We start from the raw sequence: 18764 nt of genomic DNA on the forward strand, positions 1-18764 counted from the left end.
GGCATGTAGAGCGCCGTGTTTTAAAATTAGCATTTGAATTCCCCTAGCCGAATTCGAAATATAGTCGAATTCGGCCTCTATGTATTAACTCCGCCCGTTTTAGTCTAAATAAATTTAGCCGAAGTTTATCAAGTTTCCGTTTTTCAAACTCGCATCGTCGTCTTCGCCTGGGCACGCGGCTGGGAAACTACTCCTCCCCACGCCAAATCTTCCTCCAATCCGGACGAAAATTTCGCCGGATTTGGGCGTGGGAAGCGCCAACGAGTGGGGATGCTCTTACATGGTTGAGTGTTCATGGACTTCAGGTGCAACGTCCCTGCCCTGTGTGTATGCCCAGGGAGTCAACTTAAGATATGTTGGTAATTATGTTGCTTAGCCACCATGAACTTGCGTATACATGTACACATACCGTCATAAAGAGCACGTGCAAGTACGTAGTATATAACCCATCCCCGTGAGACCGACGTGTACCGTGTACGGTGTCTCTAGCTACAGTGCTCTACACCGTCGACCAGGGCTGGCATGTCTCGAACTGAACCCGGAACATGTAGGCACATTGAACCTGCTAATTAAACTAGCCCCGGGTGGCGGTGGCGCGAGGCAGGAGCAATCGATCGACTACCCACAGCTAGCTAGCCAGCCGTTTCGTGGGCAGTTTCCCTGGGCAGTTCCCGTCGAGCTCGATCGGGCACGCGCGCGCAGCCCGAAGATACGTGGATCGCTGCCGCTGCCGCCGCCGCCGCCGCCGAATCTGCGCGCACTGCCATGTGCGCGTCGCGGTCATCATCATCTGCCGTGGCTTCGCCGGCAGGGCATGCGGCCGGGTGCGTGGCTGGCTGGCTATGGCTGCTGCCTCCCAAGTCCCGTGCTCCGTGTCCGGTCAGGGCCGGGTCCAGTCCGGACGACGACGCGACCACGATGGTGGCTCCTCCCGTTTCTGTGGCGCGCACCGCGGCGTCGTGCGCCCGTTTCCGCGAGACGTTGGCTCTCCGAAGGACGTGGAAGTGGTTCACACTTCTGCTTCCTCGGTCTCGAAATATAAGATGTTGAATCATTGTCTATTTTAGTTTGTATCTAATCTATTTGTGTGTATAAGTTCACTCATTTTGATTTATATCTAGTTAATTTAAAAGTACCTAAAACATCTTACATTGATGTACAGAGGAAGTACATCTCTAGTTTTAACTTAGATTCTTACTAGGTAAGATGGTAATAAAATTCTAGTAACTTATTAAGTGAGATAATGAAATCCTAACTTACTAAAGATGGAATGATAGGGATAAGTGAGAAGGAGAACCACATATGGAAGGAAAAAACAAGACATAATAAAAAAAAGGATAAAGGTGGAAAGTTCCTACTCCCTCCGATCCTAAAGACAATGTCAGACATCATATTTTGCAAAAAAAGCCATCTACACTTGTTGCGCATCAACCTGCACTCTAGCGAATGGTCAGGTTGAAGCAAGAAAATTTATCTTTATTATTATACGAGACACAGAAAATGTTCCTTTCTCCCCCAAATTTGTGTGTGAACATAGAATGCAAGGATGCTCATGTTATTTTTTCTGAATTTTACGTATTTCCAAACAATAATCCATATGCACCTGCTGAGCCAAATTGGCGTTTCGGTACATATGCTTGTCCAGTACTGTGCCTTTCTGCATTCCCTATCCCACAGGCTACGGACGAAGGTTCTTGCAGTCTGTTCGGTTTGGAACTACTCTCAATGCATACCGTAAGCAAGATGAGCCAGGTGACGATCGATGCGGCAAGTCGCGAGAGAGGTGACGAGAACGTTCGTGGATGTGCTTCCATCGGCCTAACATTCTTGCTACTGTCGCCTGTCGTTTATGGGATTTTTTTGGAGGGCTAACCGTTCTGCGTGTGAATACGCCTGAAGTGGCTACATTGTGCCTGCGTATCTGGCACAAGGGTTGAGATAAGGTCAGATTAGGACAGCATTGTTGCCTTGTTGGAGCTTACATACAAAAACACGCAGCGGGACGAAGGTCGTTTTCGGACTGGCCAGGCTCAGTCCGCTCACCGATAGCCAAGACTATGAGGCATCTTCCTTTCAGAGGCAAACAGAATCTGTAAATCCACTCGAATTCCTCAATCCAGTGGAATTCACTCTACGGGTTCACATTAAAGTTTGCTCAGATTTAGATTTATCTATGCAAAAACTATACAGAGTATTTATGGATGAGCCAAAGCTTTTGCCTCCGTTTCAAAATTTAGAGCATCTCCAGTCGTGTTCTCTAAACCGTCCTCCAAAGGAATTTGAGGTGCGCCGGACAAAAAACCGTTTTCAACCGCGCGACCCAAAGGTCCTTTTTATCTGGCGCGGCTCAATACGGTGTCCAGCGTCTTGAGCCCGTTTCCGCTACACAGGGGACGCTCCGGGTACACCGGACACAACGAAATGAGAGGCGAGGAGGCGTGGGCCCGACGCGTCAGCGGCTCCGATGCTCAACCGCCGCATATGTAGCGACGGTGCAGTTGCCGGGAAGGGGAACCATCGCATTGGAAACCGCTTCGACCGACGCGACAACCGCTGGAATGAAGAGCAAACTCCTCGGAAGAGCAACCGCCGCTCTCTTCGACTTCTGCCACCGTTCATCCGCGCTCAATAAGACCCGTACATAGGCGCTTTCGGATCTTCAACCGGCCGCCATTCATCCAATCTTCTCACGATGAGCTACATAGCAAGGGCAAGTCTCCAGGATGGCACCATTGGTGGGACAGAGTCCGGACGCCCAACAACGGCAATGATTCCCTGCCGCCACTGGACAACACGGAGGAATGGCAGACCGTGGAGGAGGAGGCGGAGGAGGAAGGGTCTGAGGAGGCGACGGCGGCGGCGACCAGGGCAAAGGCGGAAGCGGACGCGAAAGCGAAGGCCAAGACCAAGGCGCAGCCGACGAGCACCGTCGATGACAAGGAGGGCACAAGTTCCTCTGACGCGTCGACCGACACCGCCTCTTCGGAAGAGGTGACGAGCAGGAAGTGCCACCGTGATGAGGACGACAAGGCGGAGCCATCAAAGAAGAAGAAGAAGTGATAGTTTAAAAAAATTATATGTAGTTTGATTATGTTTTTTGAAGTTTTTATATGTAATTTGTTTATGTTGCACCGATTTAAATATTAGTACAGAGTTTTCTTCTATCTATTAAAATTATTTTTTAAGTCTTGGGAGCGCGTTTGGGGGACGCAGCTGCGGAGCGACGTCCCCGATGCGGCACGAACGAAACACGTCCGCCAAACGCTCGATTCGGCGTTGTTTGGAAGATGATTTGGGGACGCGACTGAAGATGTTCTTACATATATCTCAACGGTAACAACTAATATGAAACGGAGGGATACATGACAAGACAAGATAGTATAATTATTGGAGGCAAGCCCCTGCTAAGTTCTAGGTCGAATCCCGCCTGGCATGACTTATTTTCCTTTTTTATTTAATTAAGAGAAATATGTTAATATCAAGAGATACCAATTACATATTATCTCCAGCTAAAAAAACTACACCTTATCTCTGCAACAACATAATACTTTAATAACAATACGGATACACGCAGTTAAAAAAAAGGAAAAGAAACTAAGAAAACAAAAGACCCGCTAGGGAATTCTAGCTCTAGTAGCAACAATACAAACACCTGAACTCCGAACTCTCTAAAAGCGACGCCTACAAGAAGGGAATTGCTCAGTTCTAGGTTGAATCACATGACTTGTTTTCCTTTTATTTAGATAAGAGAAATATTATAATACCAAGAGATACAAAATATACGTTGTCTCTGCAACAACGTAATACTTTAATGATAGTATGGATGCACATAGCCAAAAAAAACTAAGAAAATAAAAGACCTAGGAAATTCTAGCCCTAGCAGCAATAATACAAACACCTGAACTCTAGACTCACCAAAAGAAAGGGCCATAAGAAGGGAACGGTGCACAAGAGAGGTCGTCGCCCGATTAAAGATCTTTGGTTTTCACCTGGAGATAGTCTTTACTCTCAAAACAATACCTTCAACAAGATCATTGCTAGACACAACCAATTAAGATCATACCTTGAATTTTTACCATGAAATGTAAGACATTGAGCTTCACATGTGCTGCCGCCCCTACTTGCATACTGATGTTGCGAAACCCATAACACCAAGCAAATACCTCAACAACGCGGAGACTTGAACCTCCATTGTCAGTTTTCCAATCCGGCATTCATGATATTCTCCAATTTTGAGTTCACCATGGACCAAAATGTCACCTGATGACAACAAAGAGCGGAGCTTCGCGTTGCTCCTTCCAGAACCAAAAGGTTAGAATAAAAGCATGAATACGCACGACCGAATACCACCCAATCCAGCAAACTCCAAGCATAATGCACTGTTACATTCACCGGTGGAGTCTTCCATAACTCACCACTCCGGCCAGATCAAGAAGGATCGGGCTCGGGAAAGTCTCAACCTTCGCCCAAGAGGAACCCTAGGTCAGCCTCCTTTATTAGGCAGGTCCATCCGAGATGGGCTGGACGGGGTGATCCAGCCGCCTAGCCGGCCGCCGGCATCGCCATGGTGCCAAGCTGTCGACATCACCAGGCGCCAGCGCGCCAACCTACTGTCGGGGCCAGAGCCAAAGCCCGCCCAAGCCCATATGGGCCCAAGCAGGCCCGTCTCCCAAAGCCACACAGCAGGAGCACCTTTGACACCAAGAGGCCAGAACAACTTCATTGTCGCCGATGCACGCTCGCCGGTGGGATCCCGCAACTCCTCGTCGCTGCATCACCACCAAGCCTCACATCACCGTCGCCAAAGCCGAGGAAGACTGCCGCGTGCGCAGACATCCCCGCCGCCGCTCGGGCCTTGCCCAGCGGGACCTCTGGCGGCGGGGGGAGTCCCCACCCAAGTCGCTGCCTCTGTCTGGCGGCGCGGTTTTTTTTTTTTCTATCCCAGCCCGCACAACCTTAGATCCGGAGGATCCACCTGTATGACTTGTTTTCCTTGGAAACGAGAAATTGTCTTCATTTCCTGTGTTTCCAAAGAGGAGCTTTATTGATTCATTAAATATGTTGTTACAATCTCTTGGCAAAATGCCGGACGGCAGAATTGTAGTGTCCGCATTGCCAACTTACCTAAAGAGAAGTAATTTTTGATGTATGGAGAATATGGGAATGAACTATGAAATCAAGAAAATGCTGGTGCTGTTTCCCTCATTCTCCTTCATTAATTCTTCATAATTGCAAGGTCACCACCACTTCACGTATTCACACTACGAACTTTTATATGTAAGTTCACATGACAAATTCACACTAAGAAGTTTACATGAAAGTTCACATGACAAGACGGTATAATTACCGGGTAGTCCTGAAATTAGAACTTAAAACTCGTGAGCTAAACGAGTAATTTTTTACTAGACTCCTCTCAAATCGAACTCGATGTATAGTGAGTCAAGCCAAGTTTTAGATTTTATCGTTAAACGAGTTTAAAGTAAACAAACCAAGTTCACTTAACTTGAGAGTAGCTCGTTTAGTTCGGTAAAATTAAAATTAGGCTGTGAAATCTTGCCAAAGAAGCTAATTCAGCCCAAGTGGCCTGGTCCAAGCCTACTTAAGCTATATGATAACTCAGGTACATTCGTGATTTGTTGACGTGCGTTGCAATATTTCCAATTAATATTTTTTATGATGCGTCTAATAATCTGCCAATATTATTCTTGTTTTGATTGTTGTGGTTTACTGATTGTATTATTGTGATACTATATATATAGTAATAATTATTGTGTATCATTTATGCCCAAATAATTTAAAAAAAATGCATCATATATTATACATTTTCCTTCTACTAGATTTTAGCAAGCTACTCGTGAGCTTTGCGAACCGAGTTCTAAATCTGAACTCTATTGTTAAATAAATCGGGTCGAGCTAACTCGCTAATTGACCGAGCGGGAGTCGATCCGAGCTGCCTCAGCTCAGCTCGAGTTCCAGGACTAATACCAGCGCAGGCCCATATGCTGGGTCAAATCCCCCAGGCCTTGATCTCAAAAAAAATACCCCAGGCCATTTGGACTTTGTTTCCTTGCAAAAGAGAAGCCTTCTCTTTCTCTGCAGAGGAGCGCTTTATTGATTCAGGAACAATGTTTTTTCGATCTCTCGACAATATGCCATAGTGCAGGATTGTACAGAATTGTGCAGTCCAGGTTGCCAACTTAGCTAAAGAGGAAGTTCTTTTCGATGTATGGAAAACTTGGGAATGAACTATGAAATCAAGGAAATACTTGAACTATTTCCCTCATTTCCATTCATTCTGCATGATTACAAAGTCACAACTTCACATATTTACCTGCCATTTTTCCTGTGATATGCACTATAATCTCTTTTGCTTAGCAATTACTTTACATACAAACACGGACGTGGCAAAAATCGGAAAACACTATTGGGCCGGTCTCAACAGGCTACCTGACGCAGACAAGCTTCTGACTGCAACCCTCACCGCACCAACAGCACCCAGCTGCCATATCTCAGGGGTCAACCCATTAAAATCACACTTCGCGCTCTCATCAAGGTGAACCCACACATGAAATGCGACCTGAATATGCAACTGTAAGTCAGAAGGTTTTGCATGTACTGTAAGAGCAGTATATCTACCTGTAGTCAATACAACTTGAAAGTTCAAATACTTTATTAATCTGTTCAACTTGAAAGTTCAGAAGATCATGAATCAAATAGCATAGGCTTACCACAAAAGCAATTATGTTGTGGTATTGTTCAGTTCAGCATTATACAAAGCAGATGCATAAGAAGCACCATGGCTTCCAGGAAAGACCTGAAAAGGATGTAAACCAACCTTGCCCGATGCGTTTCGAATAGGAGATACTTGTAGCAGATCACGGAATGTGCTCCCATCTTTCCTGATAGGAAACAGAAGAAATAAGAGTTATGTTAAAAAAATTACACAGCCTCAATCAGTTAACTACTCCCTCCGTTCCTAAATATAAGATGTTCTGGGAGTTCAATTTGAACTCCCAAAACATCTTTATCTTTATGAACAGAGGCAGTACAAAACAAAGATAGTATGCGAATGTGCACCTGTAGTTCAGTAGACGTACTGTGCAAGCCTGCTCACAACAAATATGCCGACTTATCTGTGCATCCGATTTCAAATAGGAATTTGACAAGTGAGCTTATTTCCTAAAGAATATGCGATGAGACAAGCTATGAAATCCTGGTCCTACCTCCTCTAAAACATCCACACTGGTGTCTGGACCACTTAAGAATCTGCAGTTACAGCCCAATATTTCTTCTCTAGAGTAACCTGAATGAGTAAAAAATATTAGAACAGTAAAAGTACCTTGCCTATAAAAGATTTGTGATCCTCTCAGGGTCAATATTTCATAGAAAAAGAAAAGGCAAGATTGTGCCATTATTAGATTTTTTTTTCAATGATACCCTATGATTTTAATTTTATCATATTTTCCTACTCACACCCATTATGTAACAGCCACAAAGCCATAAATAAGTGCCAGTTCACCATCAAATATCATCACCAGTTTCCTAATATAGTTTTTGATGGCAGCTACAAATCCAACAGATTAAAATTGCACATCATAACCCAAGAATCCATCAGGATTCAGCGGCTACGTGTTGCGAGGAGCTAAATAAGTTATTCATATAACAGGAGGAAGTTTTCTTTGCATCCCTAACACAATGTTAGACAGGAATTATAAATGCTACCCATCAATCATGCCCATACTAAATCAAGAACATGTCAGGATTCAGTCTGTTGCACTTGAGTAAATATATGCATTTCATATCACAGCATATGAACAACATGCCAAAACAAACAACGTCCCACTATTTTCAGATTATAAACATTTTCAGTCACTTGAGCCAAGAGGAAATGAGGACTTGTACTGTCAAAAATATGAAAATAAGTTGTACTTATCATAAATAGATTCACACCATATCTTTTTGCTAACTGGAATCAAATGCATTACTTCATAGAAGTTCAGACAACTCTGATGATAAAAAATCAAATAATAACCACCTGTTAGTGATAGAAAAGCATCACTAGCGTAGACTATCGGCATGTCAGGCAAATGGCGGTCAGTCCTGTAAAATTAAAAAATCAGACAGCAGTGAGTTAATAAAGCAGGCGTGAGCTACGTAAACAAATGATCAAGAATCTGCAAATAACTCACAATACAAAGCTTTGTTTGATTCTACCGAGAGAGAGATTTAAGGAAGAGCTGAGTGCCGGGATACCAACAGAATCACATCTCTTCCCACAAACCACTAAACCAGTTAGTTTGCTATAGCGGTTCAGTGCAGAGAAGATGCTACTAGCTGTGCTCAAAGCCTTCTCTTTATCACAATCGCTAGCTACACGAGGTTCCTCGGCCTCCAGCCCTGCAACAGCAAGCTAGAACAACATATTTAGAACTTCTGCTTTGTTTACCACCTATTTGATGTCTTTTGTGGGAGAGGAAATTATAATGTGCAAATGCCAGGTCAAATGTGAACCCTGAATCCAAATTGGCGGAGGGCATCATATTCTGCAAGACCGGGACTCACTGAACTACCATGAAAGTAATCAGGGTAGAATTGAGGTGCATATTTTAGCTGCCTAAACTGAATTTTAATTAAAATAATTAGCTGAATTTCCACCGCAGTTGCACCGAGATACTACAATACATATGCATATATTTGGAAGAGATTTATTGATGTACAAATAAAACTCTTATCCCTGAAAATATAGCCATGTTCCTCGTATTTCTTATACATGTATAACAACTAAAGTATGCTGCCCCATCATTACTCTGAACCAACAAAATAAGAGGTGTGGGCTTCTTATTTCCCCTTTAATTGTACTGATCAATACTAAAATACATATGCACATATGTTTGAAAGGGATTTATTAACATACAATTCAAAATCTTATCCTTGAAATCATTGTCATGTCTTCATATCTCTAATACATTATAGCAACTACAGTATGCGTTGGGTTAGTCTGCCCCAACATTACTCTATAGCCTGGACCTACAAAAATAAGTTGTGTGCGCCCCTCATTTCTCCTTTAATTCAATTCTAAGCAGAAATGGATGCTTCTGTTGTAACTTTTTTGTTTTGATTAATACAGTCTGCTCAGTTTCTGATAGCAAAGATCCAACACCACACATACAGGACTGACATACACAAAAAAATCTACTAAATCCAGAAGTTTTACCTACATCTTGTTGTCTCCAAACCTGGAATGGTAAAAGAAACAAGACTAGTGTAACCATTATAATCAAAGTTGGAACCAAGAAGGAATGAAGAGCTCAAAAAAGAGTCCATACTACTGAACAGTCATATATATCACCTACTACTTATTTGGCTGTCTATACTGAAGGATAAGAGTACAATTACCATAGCAGGAAGCTTCAAAAAAAAATCAAGTGAGGCCATGTTCGTGAGGAACGTGATGCCAGTCGTGTTTAGATCATACTGCGTATACTACCTTTGTTCCAAATTAATTGACTCAACTTTGTCTAGATATTGCCTCCATTTCAAATTAATTGACTCAACGCATAGGCAGTATACGGCATATGCAGTACATTCCAAATGAAGACACGGTAGGGCACATGGTATAAATTACCAGCTCGCTTGTGTGCAATTAATGTTTGGTTCACTGCTCAGTGCGGCTGTTGTGGAGCAATATATAGTAGCGCGAAATAGCAGTAGGAGTAAGAGCAGCACGTCGAATGAAACTGACCTCTCTTATCGATATCCACAAACACCTCCCCGGCGTGGGTGGCGGCGCAGGGCAGCTCCTCCTCCACCCTAGCCTCCTCCCGGCACGCCGCGAACAGCGCGGGTCCGCGGCACGCGGCCCGTCGCGGCGCTGCGGCGATGGGCACCTGTACGGCGAGGAAGTGGAGCACCGTCCCGTCGGCGGCGTGGAATACGGGCGCGACGTGGAGCAGCACCCAGTGGGGCGAGCCGTCGCGGCGGTAGTTGAGGATGGCGACGTGGTGCGCGCGCTGGGCGCGCACGGCCTCGCGCAGGCCGGCGACGGCGGCGCGGTCGGTGGCGGCGCCCTGGAAGAGGCGCGCGTTGCGGCCGAGCACGGCGCGGCGCGGGTAGCCCGTGAGCGCGGGCAGGCCGCGCGAGGCGTAGACGATGGGGTGGCCCGGCATGGCCGGGTCCGTGAGCAGGAAGCTGCCGCCCAGCTCGTCCAGCTCCTCCGCCACCCAGTCCGAGTACCGCGCCGTAAGGGATGCAGCGAGCCCCCGCTCCTCCTCCTCCGCCGTCGCTGCCGCGGCCGAGGTCTCCATCTCGCGCCCGGCGGATCGGTGGCGTGATCGATCGGTGGGCGGAGGCGGAGGAGGAGGAGGAAAAGATCTGCCTGCGCGGGGCAGGGTCGTAAAATCGTGTGCGGTGCGGGCGGTGTTGGGGTTGGGGAGCTGGAGGCTGGAGCTCTGTCGCGTCGACTCGGCGTGTTTTGTGTTGTCGCCAATCGCGGAGCGTGTACGTGACTGTGCGTGATGTGGTGTGCAACTGCAAGGGCAAGGCTGCTAGTGGTAGCCGACGGAGGGAAGCTGTGGGCGCAATGATTGATCGGGATAGTGGGGCCCCTGGCGAGTTATCTCTTCCCGGGGGCGTGGCGATTCGTCCGCGCCTTGCTCCTCCTTTCCTGTTTCAGCACGGCCACCACACTACTCAATCCGTGGGGACGCCATGTGCTATGTCCCGCCACCTGCTTAACCAGCGGCCCTAGATAGTTTGGACCTTAAAGTGGCGCCATAAACTATCTCCAGCCGTCCGATGTATTCCTGACGTCGAAAGTGGCCACGCGTGTTCGTTTTCGTCCGACCACAAACACCGAAATGACTGCCAGACTAACGATGTCCGTTTGCACCCACCGGGCAATAGCCCAGCGGCCCGACGCATTTTGTTCGGCGAGGCCGGCCATGTGCTCTGCCGAACTCACCAAACAAAGTAGTGCAATATTTGAAACTAATTTGACATACAAACTGCAAAAATAGATGCTCAAACTAATTTATAAACAAATTATATGAACAATCTACTACTTCTTCTTAGAGGGTCCCACCTCGTCATCCTCGCGGAGGCACTTCCTGCTCGTCACCTCTTCAGAAGAACTCATCACATCGGACGAGCTTGTGTCCCCCTCTGACGAGTCGTCCTTGGTGTCTTCATCGTCGTCTATGTACGCCGGTTGCGTCTCCGCCTTCGCCCGGGCCCTCGCCTCCTTCTTCTTGGCTGTCGTCTCTTTTGGATCCTTCTTCTGGTCGTCGTTGATGATGGCGTCTGATACGTCCAATTTGCATCACTGTTCTATATCGTAATTTACTGTTATTCATCGATATATTTCATATTTGGAGGTCATACTTATGTCATTCCATCTATTTTTGCATGTTTGATGATTATTGGAGAATTAACCACCGGAGTCAGGATTCTGCTGGAAAAAGGACCGTCAAGACACCATGTTTCCGAAGAACAACAATTCCCAGAGGATATATAGAAAATCCTATTTTGCCAGATGATGGAGGAAGCTAGAAGGGGAGGCCGAGATGGGCCCTGACGGGGGTCAGGCCACCCCTAGGCGCGGGCCAGCCTCAGGTCGCGCCTAGGCATGGTCTGGGCGCGCTGGCCCACTTCTAACGATGCCCCCTCGCGTATTTCAACCCCCCGAGAAACCTAAGATCGAGAGAGCAACCACAGAAATATTCTGTCGCCGCTACGGGGCGGAGAACCAGAGAGAATGAAAAGCTCTCCGACAGGCAGAATTCTGCAGGGGAAATTCCCTCCAGGAGGGGGAAATCGTCGCCATCGTCACCGCCATCGAGCTGAACTTCATCGGGATCATCATCACCATCATCTTCACCACCAGTATCGTCATCATCGCCGTCCCGCTGTAACATCTTGGGTTTGATACTTGTTGTAAGTTCAGAGATGGTAAACCTAGAGGGGGGTGAATAGGTTTCTATAAATTTTAATTCTTTTTTGCAATATTAGGCTTTGCGGAATATAAAGGTGAGCCTAATGCAAACTAGGTGAGGCACCCTAGATGATAATATAAGTATCTCAAGCACGAAGGCTCTCACATGATATATAGCACACGTAAAGAGTTCGGTTAGGAATAACTAAAAGCATGAGGAGACGAAGATGTATTCCCGTGTTCCCTTCCTTTGCAAGAAGGTACGTCACGTTTGGAGAGGTGGAGATCCCACGAAGGATTTCTCAACGCCACGAAGGCTCACCTTCTTCTCCGAACCTATCCCACGAAGGAATGGCTCTTTCACTTGTGGTAGACTTTGAGCCATCAATCATATATATTGACCTAAAGCCTAACACGCTCGCTAATTGTAAGAAAAGGTTGGATTGGAATGAATGGTAGAAGGCAATAACTGTTGAATTATTATCTCTTAACAAAAGAGAGGTGTTTGGACCTGTTTGTCTACCTCCTCCCCACATTCTCCCTGTTGGCCATAAGTGGATTTTTGTTCGAAAGAGAAACAAAAATAATGAAGTAGTAAGGTACAAAGCAAGGCTCGTTGCTCAAGATTCCACTCAACGACCAGGTGTCGACTTTGATGAAACTTACTCCCCAGTCATGGATGGAATTATCTATAGATACTTGATCTCAATGGAAGTCGATTGGACTTAAACATGAAACTTATGTATGTTGTCACTTCTTATCTTTATGGTAACTTGGATTCAAACATATAAATGAAAGTACCGGAAGTATACCTGTCCCGAATCAAGATAGAGAAAACAGAGATTTATACAATGTTCAACTTAAGAAGTCATTGTGTGGAATTAAGTAGTTTGCTAGGATGTGGTATAATCGTTTAAGTGATTGCCTTCATCAGAAGTGCTACACGAGCAATGAAGATTGCCCATGTGTTTTCATACAGAGATCACGCGATGGTTTATGTATTATCTCGGTATATGTGGACGATTTGAATATAATCGGTACACCTGATGATATTGAGGAAGCGAGTTCCTACCTGATGTTGGAATTCGAGATGAAGGACTTAGGAAAAAACAAAATATGCTTGGGTCTGTGATACGTCTCCGACATATCGATAATTTCTTATGTTTCATGCCACATTATTGATGATATCTACATGTTTTATGCACACTTTATGTCATATTCGTGCATTTTCTGGAACTAACCTATTAACAAGATGCCGAAGTGCCAGTTGCTGTTTTCTGCTGTTTTTGGTTTCAGAAATCCTAGTAAGGAAATATTCTCGGAATTGGACGAAATCAACGCCCAGGGTCCTATTTTGCCACGAAGCTTCCAGAAGACCGAAGAGGAGACGAAGTGGGGCCACGAGGTGGCCAAACCATAGGGCGGCGCGGCCCAAGCCCTGGCCGCGCCGACCTGTGGTGTGGGCCCCTCGTGATGCCCCTCGACCTGCCCTTCCGCCTACAAATAGCCTTCGTCGCGAAACCCCCAGTACCGAGAGCCACGATACGGAAAACCTTCCAGAGACGACGTCGCCGCCAATCCCATCTCGGGGGATTCAGGAGATCGCCTCCGGCACCCTGCCGGAGAGGGGAATCATCTCCCGGAGGACTCTACGCCGCCATGGTCGCCTCCGGAGTGATGTGTGAGTAGTCTACCCCTGGACTATGGGTCCATAGCAGTAGCTAGATGGTTGTCTTCTCCCCATTGTGCTTAATTATCGGGTCTTGTGAGCTGCCGAACATGATCAAGATCATCTATCTGTAATTCTATATGTTGTGTTTGTTGGGATCCGATGAATAGAGAATACTATGTTATGTTGATTATCAATTTATATCTATGTGTTGTTTATGATCTTGCATGCTCTCCGTTATTAGTAGATGCTCTGGCCAAGTAGATGCTAGTAACTCCAAGAGGGAGTATTTATGCTCGATAGTGGGTTCATGTCTCCGTGAATCTGGGGGAGTGAGAGAAATCTCTAAGATTATGGATGTGCTGTTGCCACTAGGGATAAAACATTGGTGCTATGTTCGAGGATGTAGTTACTGATTACATTACGCGCAATACTTAATGCAATTGTCTGTTGTTAGCAACTTAATACTGGAAGGGGTTCGGATGATAACTTTGAAGGTGGACTTTTTAGGCATAGATGCATCTTTGGATAGCGGTCTATGTACTTTGTCGTAATGCCCAAATAAAACTCACTATACTCATCATAATATGTATGAGAATTGTCATGCCCTCTTAATTTGTCAATTGCCCAAGCGTAATTTGTTCACCCAACATGCTTTGTTTATCTTATGGGAGAGACACCTCTAGTGAACTGTGGACCCGGTCCAATTCTCTATACTAAAATACAATCTCTTGCAATCTTGTTCTCTTTTTCGCAAACAATCATCTTCCACACTATACATCTAATCCTTTGTTACAGCAAGCCGGTGAGATTGACAACCTCGCTGTTTCGTTGGGGCAAAGTACTTGGTTTGTGTTGTGCAGGTTCCACGTTGGCGCCGGAATCCCTGGTGTTGCGCCGCACTACATCTCGCCGCCATCAACCTTCAACGTGCTTCTTGGCTCCTACTGGTTCGATAAACCTTGGTTTCATACTGAGGGAAAACTTGTCGCTGTACGCATCACACCTTCCTCTTGGGGTTCCCAACGGACGCGTGTTGTACGCGTATCAGTCTGCAACTTGAGCATTCCCCCGCTGGGATTCTCGTGCACTAGTCGACCTACACCCAAAAGTTGTTGGAAATATTTGAGTTTAAACATGTGTATGTTTCTAAGACCCTGATGACCGGAAGATCTTTGCAGCAAGACAAGGACCTGTTCAGACCTAAGGGAGAGGGGGAGGAAATTCTAGGACTAGAATTCCCCTACTTGATTTCAATTGGCATACTCATGTACCTCGCAAATTGTAGACAACCAGATAATGCATCCGCCTTCAATTTGCTTGCTAGGTACAATTCTGAGCCTACCAAGAGATAATGAAAAGGCGTTATCTGCAAGGAACTAAAGATCTTGACTTATTTTATCGAAGGAATCAAGGTCTATCAGTCATAGGGTATGCTGATGGTGGGTACCTCTTGGACCCGCACACGTCCAAGTCACAGACTGGATATGTTTTGCTTTGTGGTTTAATTGCGGTTTATTGGAAATCGTCTAAGCAAACTCCTGTGTTAACTTCGACGAACCACTCGAAAATCATAGCACTATATGAAGCATCACGTGAATGTGTTTGGATTTAACGGACGATCGCCCACATCCAAATGACATGTGGGTTGAACACCGTACAAACCCCAACCATTATCTACGAAGATAATACCGCTTGTGTTGCATAAGTCCAGACGGGTTATATGAAGAGCAACCTTACGAAGCATATAAACCCCAAATTCTTCTATGCACATGAATTGCAAATTACTTAGTCGTGTGAAAATCTTGCTGGTTTATTCACTAAGTCATCAATCGAGAGATGTGTTCGTGAAATCGGTATGATGAGACTTAGGGAGATGCAAGGTTTAGGGGAGAATCTTCACAAAATCGTCACTGACATCTTGATCCCGATGACTGAGTACTTAACTGATTAAGTGAATTTTACTCTTTTTCCCTCAAGTGAGTATTTATGAAATTTCTCCCATGAGGTTGAGCCAACTCGTGCAACATAGCAATGTATACTATCGTGCAACATAGCAATGTATACTATGTACTTTTCTCCATATTTTTTCACTGGGTTTTTCAGAGTTTTGAGACATGAATATACGGATAATACATATGAGAAGTTTTGGGAAACTTTAGGCCTCCGCTGTGGCCCGTTTTGGTGCATACGACTAGGCTAAGTCTGTCCCCCACGTTTAACATTAAGTGTTGTCCATCTATCCATTTAGCATATATATAGAAAGAGCTCAATCATTATACGTATCCGTTGACATTAGTTGACGGAAAGATTAATAAAGAGCTCTTTCACATTTGGTACGACTTTATTGTTCATCTACCTTATGCATCCTTAGCACCGGTGAGCCGGCAGAGTTGCAGAAACACATTATATCCAATCTAGAGGGAAAGGGTTTAGAGCATCTCTAACAGAGCCCGAAAAAATGCAAACTGAAAACGCTGAGTTCAGTGCACCGAAAACGCGAGTTCTGTCGAAATTCGAAGTGGCGTTGAACTCAGAAATTCGAAATGGCGCGGGTAAAATTTAGCGATGATCATAGTTCTAGATGACATAGATGCTCCGATTGAGCATACATACGTACATAGTTCTTAAAATTGAAAACGTAATTACTGGTACACCGGCAAGCGCAACCTAGCTAAGCAAAATGCGGCCTATATGACCTATGGCGTGCGGCGGTGTCTGTTGGAGATATGCCCAAGAGGCAATAATAAAAGTGATTATTATATATCTTTATGTTTATGATGAATGTTTATATACCATGCTATAATTATATTAACCGAAACATTGATACATGTGTGATATGTAAACAACAAAGAGTCCCTAGTATGCCTCTTAACTAGCTTGTTGATTAATGGATGATTAGTTTCATAATCATGAACATTGGATGTTATTAATAACAAGGTTATACCATTATATGAATGATGTAATGGACACACCCAATTGTGCGTAGCATAAGATCACGTCATTAAGTTATTTGCTATAAGCTTTCGATACATAGTTACCTAGTCCTTATGACCATGAGATCATGTAAATCACTTATACCAGAAAGGTACTTTGATTACATCAAACGCCACTGCGTAAATGGGTGGTTGTAAAGGTGGGATTAAGTATCCGAAAAGTATGAGTTGAGGCATATGGATCAACAGTGGGATTTATCCATCCTGATGACGGATAGATATACTCTGGGCCCTCTCGGTGGAATATCGTCTAATGTCTTGCAAGCATATGAATAAGTTCATAAGAGACCATATACCACGGTACGAGTAAAGAGTACTTGTCAGGAGACGAGGTTGAACAAGGTATAGAGTGATACCGATGATCAAACCTCGGACAAGTAAAATATCGCGTGACAAAGGGAATTGGTATCGTATGTGAATGGTTCATTCGATCACTAAAGTCATCGTTGAATATATGGGAGCCATTATGGATCTCCAGATCCCGCTATTGGTTATTGGTCGGAGAGAGTACTCAACCATGTCCACATAGTTCGCGAACCGTAGGGTGACACACTTAAGGTTTGATGTTGAAATAGTAGAACTTGAAATATGAAATGGAGTTCGAAGTATTGTTCGAAGTCCCGGATGGGATCCCGGACATCACGAGGAGTTCCGGAATGGTCCGGAGAATAAGATTCATATATAGGAAGTCATTTTATAAGATTTAAAATGATCCGGAAGATTTTATGGAAGGTTCTAGAAAAGTCCGGAAGAAATCAATTTGGAAGGCGGAGTCCCGAAGGGACTCCACCTCCCATGGCCGGCCAACCCTAGAGGGGGGAGTCCAAGGTGGACTCCACCTAGGTGGCCGGCCACCCCCCCTCATGGAAGGGTGGGAATCCCACTTGAGGTGGGAGTCCCACCTTGGGTAGGTTTCCCTACACATGGAAGGTTTTGGGTTGGGGTCGACTTGTAGTCCAACACTTGGGGGTACCACCTATATAATGAGGAGCAAGGGGAGGGGGCCGGCCACACCAAAGCCATTGTGGCCGCACCCCCTCATAGTGGCCGGCCACCTCCCCCTCTCCCAAACCCTAGACGCCCCCCTCTCCTCCACCTCTCCCGCAAAGCTTAGCGAAGCTCAGCTGGAGTTCTCCATCGCCACCGCCACCACGCCGTCGTGCTGCCGGATTCAAGGAGGAGCTACTACTTCCGCTGCCCGCTGGAACGGGGAGAAGGACGTCGTCTTCATCAACACCGAACGTGTGACCGAGTACGGAGGTGCTGCCCGATCGTGGCACCGTGATCAAGATCTTCTACGCGCTTTTGCAAGCGGCAAGTGAACGTCTACCGCAGCAACAAGAGCCTACTCTTGTAGGCTTTGGAAATCTTCAAGGGTGAGTCTCGATCATCCCCTCGTTGCTCCCGTCTTCTAGATTGCATCTTGGTTTGGATTGCGTTCTCGCGGTAGAATTTTTTTTGTTTTCTATGCAACGAATCCCTACAGTGCCGGTGCTGGCGGAGATGGTCGGTGGCGTGGAAGATTTTCACGCATCGTCCTTGTCAAGCTCGACTATTTCGAGCTTGACGCGGCGAACGCGGGCTTCCCGGCGGGCCGCCTCGTACTCCCTGACCTGGCGGACGGTGTCGGCTTCCTCCCGGTGGAAGCGCTGTCGAGCCTCCGCGTCGCTGACGCCTTCGCCTGAGCGAGGACGGCCTCCTCCTCGTTGCTGCCGTGGACGTAGTCCCCGGCGGAGATGGTCAGCGAGCGCGCGGGGACGAGGTCGTCCTCCTCCTCGCTCTCCGCCACGGGCAGCCGCGGTGCGCGGCTCGACTGGCCGGAGGAGGAGCCCTCGCTGGCGGGGCCGTAGCGAGCGAGCTTCTCTGGGGGCGTGAGCCCCCAGTTCGTCCACCGGCGAGCGCTCCTCTTCCGAGCGCCCTCGCTCTTGTTCCACTTCCGCCGCTCCGCGTCGGTGCGGAAGACAGGCGGATGCGGCGGTGAGTCGCCGCCGCCCAATCCCGCGGCACGGCCGCCGGATCCTCCACGGGAAGCCATCGCGGGGCGGCGGGCTTCAGATCGGTTGCTCGTGCTACGTGGATTGCTCGTCGGAGCTGGCGACTAGCGGCGGCGGAGGGAGAGGAACAGCGGAGGGGAGTAGGGTTTGCGAACCGAACTCCCCTCCGCGAACTC

At 46.4% G+C, this 18764-nt stretch overlaps 1 protein-coding gene across 2 annotated transcripts; it reads right to left on the reverse strand.

Annotated features, from left to right (window-relative positions):
* Positions 1–6263: 6263 nt before the first annotated feature.
* Positions 6264–10438, reverse strand: LOC127341557 (protein TWIN LOV 1). 2 transcript variants are annotated; one of them, XM_051367424.2, is made up of 8 exons: positions 9743–10438; positions 9219–9236; positions 8190–8397; positions 8036–8100; positions 7224–7303; positions 7078–7133; positions 6836–6899; positions 6264–6577 (listed from the first exon to the last, which is right to left on the reverse strand). In XM_051367424.2, exons 1-8 carry the CDS (start codon positions 10302–10304, stop codon positions 6422–6424), a joined length of 1209 nt encoding a protein of 402 aa, XP_051223384.1. In that variant the 5' UTR covers positions 10305–10438; the 3' UTR covers positions 6264–6421. The 2 variants fall into 2 exon arrangements, with proteins under 2 accessions (XP_051223384.1, XP_051223385.1); XM_051367425.2 differs by lacking the exon at positions 9219–9236.
* Between the last annotated feature and the right edge of the window lie 8326 nt (positions 10439–18764).

This window comes from Lolium perenne, chromosome 3 (assembly GCF_019359855.2).
Source record: "Lolium perenne isolate Kyuss_39 chromosome 3, Kyuss_2.0, whole genome shotgun sequence".
In the NCBI taxonomy this organism is placed as follows: Eukaryota; Viridiplantae; Streptophyta; class Magnoliopsida; order Poales; family Poaceae; genus Lolium; species Lolium perenne.